Source organism: Austrofundulus limnaeus, unplaced genomic scaffold (assembly GCF_001266775.1).
Source record: "Austrofundulus limnaeus strain Quisiro unplaced genomic scaffold, Austrofundulus_limnaeus-1.0 Scaffold83, whole genome shotgun sequence".
In the NCBI taxonomy this organism is placed as follows: Eukaryota; Metazoa; Chordata; class Actinopteri; order Cyprinodontiformes; family Rivulidae; genus Austrofundulus; species Austrofundulus limnaeus.
In genome coordinates this window covers 1,074,467-1,088,142 of record NW_013952485.1, presented here as the reverse complement: position 1 = coordinate 1,088,142, position 13,676 = coordinate 1,074,467, and the positions used below count along the sequence as shown (strand labels likewise).

At 39.1% G+C, this 13,676-nt stretch overlaps 1 protein-coding gene across 1 annotated transcript; it reads left to right on the top strand.

Moving 5' to 3' along the window:
- Nucleotides 1-411: 411 nt before the first annotated feature.
- nck2a (NCK adaptor protein 2a) lies at nucleotides 412-12,891 on the top strand (the record flags this gene model as incomplete). The annotated part of the gene is given in 3 exon segments (XM_014011658.1): nucleotides 412-653; nucleotides 8,239-9,008; nucleotides 10,941-12,891. Coding segments are annotated over 3 exon segments (1,191 nt in total). The 3' UTR covers nucleotides 11,136-12,891.
- Nucleotides 12,892-13,676: the final 785 nt, after the last annotated feature.

Genomic DNA, 13,676 nt, shown 5'->3' with positions numbered 1-13,676 from the left:
TTGCTGTATTTTTTAAAAATCTTTTAAAGGCATGCCTTTCAGACACTGTTCATCTGCTGTAGATGATGTTCTGTAGGCCAGAATATTTTATTTATTTGTCCTCAACTTGTTCATTTTCCTCTTTTTTTTACGGCACAATATGCTGCCGTGGAAATTTTAAGAACAGGACAGAAAAAGAATAAAAAGGCAACAGTTTCAAAGTAAAAATCTGAAAGACATTTAAAAAGCTATTGATCAAAGTTACTTAAAAATAAAATAAATTCTGGCTCCTTAAAAACAAAGTATTACAACTTATTTAGTAATGATTTACTTTTTTGCATTTATTACCTGTATTTTACAGCCCTGTTTATCTGTCACTGTTAGATTTAAATACAATTAATTTATTRCTCACACACCACCTGTTCTTCACAGGAGGACTCCATGAAAGATGACAGAAGAGGTGATTGTTGTAGCCAAGTGGGACTACACGGCCCAGCAGGACCAGGAACTTGACATCCGTAAAAATGAGCGTCTCTTCCTCCTCGACGACTCGAAGACGTGGTGGCGCGTCCGCAACGCCGCCAACCAGACGGGGTATGTGCCGTCAAACTACGTGGAACGCAAGAACAGCCTGAAGAAAGGCTCGCTGGTGAAGAACATCAAAGACACACTGGGTAAGAAGAATTATTTTCCACGCTGCTGGGAAGAAAAAAAAAGTCCTCAAGTGTGCGAATTGTCACTGTTAAATTGAAGATTATTTTTAGGCAAAGCAGGAAAACTTCATTATGATTTTTAACGCTTTGTACACACTGGAGAAGATGAGATGTTACATTGTGTTTTGTGTGYGCACGTGTGTGTGTTAAAATAATTTTCACACTGCGTTTCTGTCTTGGCTAGAAGCTGCTTCTGTGCACTCCAGGGAGCCTGTTGAGTTGGCCGTTGCTCTCAGCTGTCAGCGCAGTGTCACTCAGTCCCCAGTCATGACAGGAATATATTACAGACTTTGTATGTGGGTTCAAATTTCGGCTCCTTTTAAAGGAGTTTGGTGCATAAAGTACAGGTGAAGAGAGCAAAGCTTGAGCAMAAACAAAAAATCCTGCATCAATACTACTTTTAGCATTAAAAGGGGCATATCATGCAAAATCTTTTTTTTTTTTTACCTTTTTTAGCTGTTAAATGCATTTTGTTGTGTACTTGGTATCTCTAGGAGTGCATAACATTTTAATTTAGTCTCTCCTGATGCTGCGAAGATATCTTTATATTCTTTTTAGGTCATATTTTTCAACCTGTTCAGTTTTCTCTTCTATTTTTTTTCTTTTATTACGTCAAATTATTTACTGAATAAGGTCTGGAGTTTCCAACTACAATTCTGTCGTCTTCCTTCTCCTCTGGCTCTGGGTCTCTGGCTCTGGGTCTCTGGCTCTGGGTCTCTGGCTCTGGGTCTCTGGCTCTGGGTCTCTGGCTCTGGGTCTCTGGCTCTGGGTCTCTGGCTCTGGGTCTCTGGCTCCAACATGTAAGGCTGGATGGACAAGTCTTCCCTTGTTGACATCTTTTAATTCATTTGTAAATAAAATGTTATCTGCTGCTAAATATCAAACTACAATGGACCGCTGTAGAAGCTGGAGGGGGGTGAGGTGTGAAGCCCTTGGTTTGAATTTTAAGAGACAGCCTCAAAATGAGTTGATCTGACACACACATCAGAAAAGGGTTGAAAGAGGAACTGATAAAATTACAATAAGGAGGAAATCAGACTAAAGCAGACCCCAACTGTATGATTTAAATGTGAGAAATGATTTTAAAGCATATGTCTACTTTAAAAGTGATAAAACTAAATTAAGTAAATTGGCATTTATATATAAATTTAATATTTTTATAGAGGTTTAACTTTACTATAGGTGTGCTCCAATTTCCAACCTGTTTAGGGATCTTTCTGATACCTCTGGGTATTAAAAAAATAAAACAATCTACAACGTGGACTTCAGGTTTTTGTTCATATTACAAATTAAATAATTTTAACATAGTCATCTTAAACTTCATTGTTTTCATCTTGATTGCTGTGTTTTGTTTACTGTGTTGTGATTGTGTGATGCTCAAACGTCTCCCGTCTGTCAGTAAGATTGACTTGAACMTTTTCTCCACACGTTTATCTTGCATCAGTGTATTGATGTTTTCATACTGACGGGATGCTCTTTGGTGCAGCTGCAAACAGAAACCTGTTAGCGCCGCAATTCTTTAAAACATAAAATAACTCCTATTTATTATGACTTATTACAAAATAAATCGGCTCATTAGCTGTTTTTAAATTGTTTCAAGCTTTCCAGTAGATTGTGTCCTAATTAATTTGCGTACATTATGAATTTCAGCATCTTGGCGATGAAGTAATTGGGAACAATTAAGCTTCTGAACAACACCCACCCAGCTGCTGCTCAGTTTATAGTAAACAAATAGCACAGATGTGACCCACACTGCAAGTATCCTTAACAAATTAGTGTTGGCTACAGATTTCTGCTAATCTAGGTTTGCTTGTTAGCTCAAGCCAAAAAAGCGAAATTGAAAAATCATCCACCTGCTCTTTTTTTAGCAGCTGTAAATAATTTGTTTGGACAGTTTAGGGATAAGATTTTTTTTTTCCAGAGTGATGGGGGATGGAAATAGAGAGGAACTGTGGCAGAAAATAGAAACATCTGGTAGGAGTCCTAAGACAGTGTCATCAAGATGTGCAGTTGTAATAAAAATAGTAACCATGTGGTCCAGAAAGTAGCTGAGAGGAGGAGGTTTAGAGGAGAGAAAAAGAGTGACTGAGGTCGCGTTTAATGCATGGACTTCTCTCAGCTCTGTGGATTACTGCCCTCAGGGGGACAGCGGCTGCATGTCGGTCACTGTGGCACAGCCTGCCACTGTCACCATCACCAGAGATCGCTCGAGATGACACCCCCCTCCCTGTTCTTACTGCTCCAGCTTTGTTTCCATCAGCTCAGTTCTCTGTCACCGCGGGCCCCAGCAGATCTGTAGTTTTGTTTCAGGACAAGTCAGACATCTAATGGTTGTACTGGAATGATGGATTACCTTGCTGTGCTCCGACTGAGTTACGTATCGACTGCAACATTACGGCCCAGTTCCATTTCAGTCTTAGCCGCGTGCTTCCTGCCAGTAGCTCTTGTGTTAAAAGCCTGTGAAAATCAAATAGGCCAGAACACTTCCATGATGATGAGGTGATGAGCAGTAGGTGAGGTCAGGTGCTAATGGAACTTACTCACACACTTGAATGGAGATTTTGATTGGRTGATGGATTGATTGCTTCATCCCCTCTATAGTCTGGGTTTTTTATTTTTTCATCCTCAGCGAGTCCGCATTATGATTATGGAGAGTGTGGATAGTTCATAATTACTGGTATCGTCAGCCTTTCCTCTTCACTTTTTATGAYTTTTAGTGCAGTTGTATCATCAGTATTCATCTAAACAGAATCCAACTATAAATGGCTGCCCGCTGCTCGGTGCCCTAGTTTCATCTCTTAGGAAATAAAAATAAATAATGGGTAAAATACATCAGCATAGAAACCACTCATTGCTAAAACTGGGTCAGAACTCACCTGTCTGACCAACAAGCAAGCAGAATTTTACCCCACGAGTTTTTACAGAAGGCGGCACATTTAATAACCTAAATCTGAGTGTAGAACTGAGGCTGTGGAAGTGACATCATTCTGACTTCACAATAAAAAGTGTTTCACATGTCTCTCATTCTGGAAGGTGTCTGAGGTTTTACAGCCTGCAGCCATGAAAGCTGGGCTGGGCAGTCATGTCATTTARTGTATTTTGTTTCTTTGTTAGCAAAGTATCACATTAGCTGCTGCACTGTTTTAATGAAACTCCTAAACAGTAATTTTTGTATGTACATCTGAAATAGGGCTGCACAGAATTATAAAAACTTGCGATGTGTGATAATATTGTTTAAAATTGTAATGGTGGGACCCTCTTTTCCTTCACTCGTCACTTTATCTTTTGTCATCACTATAATCTAAACCAGGTTAAAGGTTAGTTAAAGTCCTTGGACTGACTAATTATTAGCATGCTAAACATGATTGTATGGTGCTGGAAGTAGAACAGCCTTTGATTGGAATCCTTTACGGTGTTTTATTGCACTCATTGATATTGCAGTGAGGGTCARTTTTGGATATATTGTGCAACTCTATTTTAAAACTTATAAACTTCTGGAGTCAACCTGATTCAGGATGGCTACCACAGCTAATCAACCTTAGCAAACCCCAAAATGACAAAGAAAATGTCAACATTTTTACAAATTCTGAACATGTTTCTTTAATGAATAATTTTATTCTTCATGCTTACATTTGATCCACTGCAACAAAACTCCTCTACTGGTTAAAGTCGTTATGCAGATGAGCTTTTAAAACTCTTAAAACAAAATGTAATTTTTTGTGAAGCTAGATATTATAAAGTTTGTATATTGAAAGAAGTACTTGATTTTTGAGAAGTTCACTAATCATCACCTGGCTGTTCATTTAGTTCATTTAGTTCATCTAAATAAGTGTTCACTTATGGATTTTCAACAGAATAAACTAAAATAAGTAAAGATGACAAAAAACAAAAAAAAAAGCACCTTAAATAGGTGAATTTATGTGCAAGTCATCCAGTATTGGTTGATTTATATTAGTGTTTGAACCCTTATTGGTTAGGACCAATTTGAAATTAGTGCAGTGGTTCCTAAAGTAAGGGTTAAGTTCAATGTAAAGTTGGTAAATTGGTAATTAGGGTAGCACAATATTGGACAAAAATTGACATTGTGATTTTTTTTTTCTAATCCTGCAATGTATATTGTGAAATAAAACAAATACAGAAATCGTCAACAATTGACTTGAATAACWCTTTAAGTTACGCAGCCATCTWACCATCTTGTCGACGATGAATCTGTACTGATCTTACTTCTTTTTTGTGTGCGTTACAAATATGATCTTGTCTATTTGAGAATTGTTCTCATCTTTTATTGCTTGTTTTATTGTGCTGGGACCTGAGGACATTTCCTTCTATGACGTGCAAACGTGAATTGTGTTAATGTGTTTGCCACTCTGTGGAGATTAGTTCCTGTTTCCATCATGCCAAATATTAAACCTTCATTCTGAATCGTGTTTGACCTCTTTTCCTTTTAGTTTTCATCAAGATGCTCATTGTCTCGTCAACAGTTCTCCAAAAAACGTTGACATTATTTTACTAGAAGTTTTACAACAAAATGAAAAGTTATTATTTTTATTTATTTATTMTTTTTAACACAAAGCTGCCCACCTCCAATGACCTGTCAAAATAAAAGTTGTAACACACAACCATTTAGTGCAATAACTTATGGTTTACACGTTGATTTAATTTGCCTCCTACATTACAGATATATTGATATCGTGCAGCTTTATTGGTAATATTGTTTGTTTGTTTGTTTTGCACAATTGTTTCATAACATATGTATAGATCCTTAAACATGATTTAATTATTTTTTCCCATTTAATCCCATTGTTCACTATATACAAAATACCTCAGATAAGGTATGGTTTACCTGTTTCTCATGGAAATGACTAACAAACGCAAAGACATTAAGGATGCTGATGAAATTAACACAAATGTAGTTAAACATTTCACCTTGATGCAGGCCTATGCTCTTCACAGGTTTGTTTTTGCATAAATCTGTTTTTTTTTTCCTGTAGCAGTCTAATCTTGGTGTTTTTCTCTATTTTTTTATTTATTTATTTTTGTTAATCCTTTTGACAGCCTTTACTGGCTTTACATACAGTAATGCGTTAAGACCTCACCACTCTTTGATTAAAAACAGAACAACACTACAAGGAGGCTTTTTACAAGACCACATAGTTCACCTCTGATTCACTTTAAGTGCTCTTAAATCACAGCACCTGCTGTTACCACTCTAGTACTTCACTACACAGCCAGGTTGTGCTTGTTGATTGCACACATGTGTCTGGTGGGTGGTATGGCTTTGCAAGGACTCACTTAATACAGTAACGTCTCTATTGCCGTCAGTAGTAAGCATAAAGAGTAAAGCAATATGCGGCAGCTTGGAGTCTTTCATCAACTCACTTCCCTCAGAGAGAAAGTCCTCTGGGTTTGAAAATCCAGGCTCCTTTCATAAGATGAAGAGGTAGGTTGAGGTTTTGAGTGGCCCACTGCTGCTCTTACCAGCAGGCCAGTACCTTGAAGTGGAAATGAGTGAAGAAGAAAGGTGTGGGGAGATTCAGGTGTTTTTAGCTGAGCAAGAGAGAGAGTGCTCATTGCAGTGTCACTCTTTCTCACAACAATGATGGTTTATCTAGTTTTCTTTCCTTTGTGACCTCCTGAATAATCTCAGGAGTCAAACTGTAGTTTCTGGAACACCGTCTCATTCATACATATTCACAGCCATCAGATTTGTTGTGATGCTATCTACAACCATGATCTGTTTGTTATTCCCGTCTCATCATCCTCCTTTGCATTTTTGTCAGCTGTGGCCTCTGATGTGCTCGGTCTCCAATGTGAGTGAGAAACGGCTGCCAGGGGACCCCTTGTCGTTCTCCACTGCTCTCCTCATCTCTCCACCCTCTCTCTCTCTCTCTCTCTCTCTCTCTCTCTCTCTCTCTCTCTCTCTCTCTCTCTCTCTCTCTCTCTCTCTCTCTCTCTCTCTCTCTGCCAACAAGTTTCATGCTCCTCTGTGTGAACCCAGCAATTTTCAAAACAATGTAAATGGTTCTGCTCAGCGGTGACATTTCGGTGGCACAGTCTGGGTGATGAGCTGTCAAGATATTCACTTCCATCATTAGTGCGAGCAAATCCTGACACCGGCTTCAGCTGTCAAGTAAATAGTTTAAATGTTTTAAGCTGCCATGTGTRTAATTATTATTTTAAAAAGCAACGAGAGAAAACCAGGAGACCACCTCCACTTGGGTTCAGGAGAGACTTCAGAAACTTCAGGTCTCAGTGAAGTGTGCAAACACGTTTAAAGACTCGCCTTTGAACATGTTTGAATAGAGAAGTCAGAGGCAGGTGAGACAGGAGCTGACTTTGATCTTGGATATGCCTGTCATTATCAAACCCATGGTGCCTGCTCCACTTTTCTTCCCCTCTGTGCACCATCTATTTCCAGCCTTTTGATTTGTATAGATGTGCTTATAGTGTGTAAGATGATGTCGACTGAATACCAAGTAGAAGTTATGCATTGGGTGCGTTTCCACTGTAGTATYCTGAACCTTTTCCCCCTGGAACCTAATTACCGTGGACCATCAGCATACCTTTCAGCTGCGGTTTGTTGGGTTTCCACTAAGGCCCGAGGTTCAGGGGAAATTAGGCTCAGCTGACATGTGACACTTCAACATTGCTCTCCTGAAATGTTTCAGCTTGGAGGATGGAAGCTTCCATACTGAGATGAGAAAAATAATGCCAGTAATCAGTAGGGATGTCCCGATCCAGATTTTTTGGCCCCTGATACAATCCAGTTTTTTTTAATGATTAGTCTTTCCAATACCGATAGCTTTATTTCTTTCCAAGTGGCAAGGTTGGTAGTATTAAAGCGAGCCCTGCTGTTCCCACCACGAGAAACATCMAGTTTGCAGATTTCGCAAGATGCAGTTTCAGCATCATTGTTTTCCATTGAAAAGTGTTCCYACACTGTGGACATGGTTGCATACTTGTGTGCGTCTTCACTTCTTAACAGCAGCTGTAAAGCATGATGATGCTGAAAACTGTCACAAAAACTGGATCGGCCCGATCACATGACTAAATCTGATTCTGCCCGATTTTCAAAAAATGGCCACATCTGCCACTGATACTGATACTGAGTATCTGATTGGGACATCCCTAGTAATCAGCAGTTAGGTTTGAAACCATAAATAAAAATCACTTCATATTTAGGAAATGTGAAAGTGACAGATCAAAGCTTTAGTCAGTATATAAATATACTAGTTATGTTTTGTAGTGCARCAGTATTGAATAGAAATATTCATCTGATGTATATAAATGTCTGCTCTTTGTCATTAAGACTTTTTACAGGTTAACTTTGTTCATCTTCAGGGCACCCATTATGTACAAGCCTAAGTTTATTTTACYCTTATTTAACCAGGCAAAKCCCAGTGAGATCACAGATCTCTGTTGCAAGGGCGATCTGGCCCTGAAGGCAACCTATTGTACAGATGTTTGGGCTCAGTCACAGAAGAGCAGTTTGTTGCTAAATGAATGTAAAATGTTGACTAATGTTTGTTTCTGTCCACATGTGCAGGTTTGGGTAAAAACCGGAGGAAGACAAGTGCCCGCGATGCCTCCCCCACACCGAGCTCGGACACAGAGTACCCTTCTAATGGCAGCGGGGGAGGAGGTGTGGTCGGGGCCGCCGAAAGGATCTACGACCTTAACATTCCTGCTGTGGTGAAATTTGCTTACACAGCAGAGAGGGATGACGAGCTGACGCTGGTCAAGGGCTCCAGAGTGATGGTTATGGAGAAGTGCAGCGACGGCTGGTGGCGGGGCAGTCAGACGGGCCGCGTGGGCTGGTTCCCCTCCAATTACGTCCAGGAGGAGCTGCCAGGGGCTGACGACATAGGGGAGGGAGACCCCTCGCGGCACTACCACGGAGTATCCCAAGGAACATTGTTAGCAAATGGACGCGCAGGTGGTCGCGGTGACGTCCTTCWTCTGGTTCAAACGCTCTACCCTTTCAGCTCTGTCACAGAGGAGGAGCTGAACTTTGAGAAGGGAGAAGTCATGGAGGTGTTGGAGAAGCCCGAGAACGACCCCGAGTGGTGGAGGTGTAAGAACTCGCGAGGCGTCGTGGGCCTGGTGCCTAAAAACTATGTGATGGTGCTTGACGAGCGGCCCGGCGTGCCCTCCTCTACGTCGGGCTCCCCACAGTACCGCCTGGCACCCTCGCGCTCAGGGAGGTTTGCCGGGAGGGACTGGTACTATGGCAACATCACCAGACATCAGGCCGAGTGTCAACTCAACGAGCGGGGAGAGGAGGGTGACTTCCTCATACGAGACAGCGAGTCATCGGTGAGTCAGCCCGGTGAAGTTATGACACACTGACGCCATGGAGGCTAGAGGAAAAACAAACAGAACAACATGACTGATCAGATTAGAAACCTAAAATTCATATATTAATTAAATATATAATAATCAAAGTTCATTCTGGGCTAGTTGTTTTACAGATTATTTTAAAAGAAGGTGGTTTAAAAATCAGTTCTGCCTCATGAATCACCTTTCTAATGAATAATAGTTGTGTTTACGTCACTCAGTGATAATGTCATCAAAGTTTTTTTTTTATTATTTGAGGTATTTTACATTAAATAACATACAGATATAAATAGAGATAAAGTATGTTTTAGTATTCTATTGATTAAATAAAACAAAGCAGGGTGGATGCTTCTCATAAACTAAAGAAAAACATCCTCAAATACAAAGAGGTGGGAGTGAAAGATACAACATTATGTTCATGAAGAATAATAAATCACTTACCATTGGTCCACTGCTTACAGCTCACATCATTCAAACATATCCTGTTATAGAAAAGTTTCTAAGAATGAATTTTAGCCTGAGCTAAATCTACTATTCTTATTGCCTCATTTCAACATTTTGTACATTTTTAGTCAGGTGATGTTTGTTTGTGTTTTGTTTTGATCTGTTTAATGAGTTTAACATACACTCCACCATAATTAATTTTTAAATATAAACTTAGCACAAAAAGTAAGAAAATTTGTTTTTGTTAGATTATTTCTTTGTTGTAACGATGCCTCTTGTTTATGTCTTATACTGTTAGAAAGTCTCTTCATTTTCCTTTTTAAATGGYGCCACATTTGTAAGGAGCATGCATTTGTGGGATGAGCAATAGAGCTGAGTGGGTTTCACACATGAAAAAGTTGCCAAATCTTCACTGCCAAACAACTTATTTTACTGTTGACTCTTGTTTTGAGCTTCTGGTACCCMCAGGTGCTGCCAGTCAGCTGCCCAGYATAAGATTTATTGCCAAGAGGCATTGTTACAACAAAGAAATCATCTACAAGCACACATTCCTTACTTTTTGTGCTAAGTATAAAGGCAAATTCTTGAGTATTTTTACCCTCAAAAATAAAACAACTCATTTTCTCAGACATAGCAGATTTCCCTGAGGCAACTTTCCAAACATGCAGAATATTTAAAGATTATTCAGATAATAATAGGCAGATGTCACTAAGTTTTCTGGAAYGAGGAAATTTCCGTTACTGTTTCTTTATGTAGGGAAACTAATCTTCTGCCTTTTTTTTCTTTGATGTCACTCTAGCTGTGGTGTAAACAGAGCTATACGCACATAATTACTGTCTACACTCWTAACTACAGACAGGATATAAAATCAAGTTTGTTCACTTGTGTTTATTTTCAAATTGAGGTTTAAAGAGTAAAAAAAACCTGCATCCACCTGCGTGTCWTTATAAATCTTTTGACAAGAATATTTAAGTTTATTTCTGCTGTACAGTTGCAGACGTGAAACTGTTTATTCRTCTGATTTGTTGTAACCTCATCTGAGCAAACTTTAAATAGTACAAATATTGTTTTAGTAGAGTTAATTAGCTAAATAGGTTATTTTTCTAAATCATTCCAGGCACCATCAAAAATGTTTCCAATAGTTTCCATGCCACATAAGCTGCTTCAGAGAGAGAATCCAGTTTTTTAGGAGTCCCCAGAGGAACATTTTGTTGTCAGCAGATGAACTTAAAAAGTTTTTAAGTGTAAAATTAATCAAAGCCACAACAAGAGAAAATGTGAAGTAGAAGTCCAATTTAAAGTTTTAAAACAGCAGTAAAAGTGAAGGATTTTGCTCTTGTTCCCTGTTTGTGTCTAAGATTTACAGTTATTGCAGTTCTGTAACTGTGCTTGTTTAAAAAGGGGGATATGCTGCCACCTGCTGGAGGAGTAAAAATACTCACCTGTTCCTCTCTGTCTCTTTTCCAGCCCAGTGATTTCTCGGTGTCTCTGAAGGCGGTGGGGAAGAATAAGCACTTTAAAGTGCAGCTGATGGACGGGGTGTACTGCATCGGCCAGCGCAGGTTTAACTCCATGGATGAACTAGTGGAGCATTACAAGAAAGCCCCCATCTTCACCAGCGAACATGGGGAGAAGCTGTACCTGGTGAAAGCGCTGCTGTGATTTACACATCTACACTGGATCTCAAACACACACTATATGCCACTCCTTTACTGTCTTAACTCAAGCCTTAGCTCTGGACCCTCCTGCAGCGGTGTCTGTACCAACATCCAGATCCTCAGCCGTACCTCCTGRGTTTATCGCCCTCTAGTGGTGAAAACACAAACCAAGGTGAAACTTTTTCTAGCCCTTCACTCTTTTTGCAGTCGACCCMCAGCACTGAGCCAGTGAATGCTTCATATAGTCATTATCTAACGAGCCTCTTCGTCTTGGATGTGCAGACACGCAGTGACCATATGTGCTGCTAACAGAGCGCCCGAGGCCTTGTCAGGGGTTTGAGCTCTCCCTCTGATGTCATCCATAATGTCTCTCGTATTTACAAGCGCTCACGTTGAACGTCACACCGTTGCTCTTAATGATCACAGGAGACCTGACATTTACCAGTTCAGAGAGGACTCGCTCCTCTGAGGGACCTAACTCTGCTGTCTAATTACAGCCTGWCGTTTGATTTTCTTCATTATTTGTAAAAGGAATGCTAGATAGAAAAAGTTCTTTTGTTAAGCTAATTTAAAGCTCTCTGCGTTTCATTTTATTTTTTATTAAGTGACCTTTTATTTCTTCCTGATTTTCACCATTCCGCTGACATGTTTTTTTTTCTTCTCCCACTTACAATTTTTTATTTAATTTTCTTCCTCATTTCGACTTTAAATGTGGATACAACGCTCACTGTAATGTTTGTAACGGAGGCAGTGAGGGGAGGGTGGGRCATTAATGCAATAGGAGAGACCTGAGTTCTTGTTGAGTTTTGAATGTCGATTCATGTAACCAAATGTGCCACCTCCTTGTTCCCACTGGCTCCAGGTCCACACTGCACTCACTATACTTTGATTGATTCATAGTTCAGTGCTCATGCTTTATATTGTCACATAGAACATGTTACTGTTCTGTTGTTCGGTACGTGTCTGTAGCTACATGAGGATACTGACAGTTATTAAACTTTTTTTTTTGGGTAACACTTTTGAGTAACTACAATCGATCTGCTCTAAAGCAGTAATGAAAAGTACCTCTTCAGTTGTAGTTTTTGTCTTGTGGTTGGAGAGAGTTTTGCAGGAAATGTAAACAAAAGACTCTAAACAGTTGTTGAAGAAATGAAGACTCCAATAAAAGACTTATTTAAGAACAGGTCTGAATCTGTACCTTTTTATAAAACAGAGTATCTCATATAGTAATGAGTAAATAAAGTATTTGTTTCTCCTTCTCTTGGATAACTTATTTGCCATCACTTAGCAGCAATAAGCACGGCCATTTAAAGTCAAACTTTTAAAGAAAGGATTGACTACGTTTACGCATAGTTTAACTTGAAAAGAAAAATAAATAAATAAGTTGGCCTTTTTTATTTTAAGCTCAGTTTCTAAAGAAGAATCGGCAGCTCAGTGGAGCTGCTGGACTTTTTTTTTCCTGTCAAACCAAAAACTCCCATCATCTGATTTAAAGCTGAAAAACCCAAAAATCCCAAACGTACCTGTTTCTTCTGTGCATCTGTTTACCAATGGAAGTGTTGATGGGGTCCTCGGCTTTTATACAATATATCTGAATGTTATTGAGCACTGTTATTTAATTCTTGTCTTCACAGTATGTATATATTCAAAGTAAGAAGAGGTGCRTATATGAATCATTAAGATCCAACTATGGTACTGTATCACTGACAACGTGATGAGAGCTGATACTTTTGTTCAATAAAAAAAATAATTTGACCAAGGTTTGTGACTAGTTGTTTTAATGGTGTTTGATGGGAATCCAAGGTAGAAATGAATTTGTGTTTGTTAGCAAAATCTCTGACTGATTTTAAGCACTAACTGAGATCTTTGTGTAAAACTTTGGCACACAGGGTGATGCTCAGTGAAGGCTAGTTAATTTTTTTATGGATTTAATGGGGCTCAGAGTTATTGGCTTGGCTTTTACAACTGTTTTTTAGAAGAATAAAAATCAACTCCTAAAAGTTTTCATTGAGCTCCTTTCTTGGTGACACTCCCTCAATGGTTTTTCAGACTGATATCACTTCAAAATTGTTTCTGCATGTTAATTTTGTAAAGTCATAAAAATAAAAGATAAAATAAGAAAATTTAGCTAAAACTAAATTCATCACTGTGTCAAGCTGCTTGGACTTTTAACAACATTAAAGATATTTTCATAATGATTTTTGTTCACAGTTTTGGTTATAATCTAAATATGTATCAATATCGGAAAACTTTGGTATAAAAATGTTCCTTTTACACTTGTTTTTATTTGACCTTACTGCCACAGCGGCACACTGGAAGTCACTAAACATCACCTTAAAGGAAATATTGAGCTAGGTTTGTGAATTTTCAAATCAGTCAAATTTAAATCTGATGAACCCAACCATCTGGATAAAAACTACTGAGACTTTTAAGACACTTTCTTCACTTAGTTTTACCAACTACCATCCATCTATTTTCTTTCGCCTATCCGGGGTCGGGTCGCGGGGGCAGCAGCTTCAGAAGGGAGGCCCAGACCTCCCTCTCC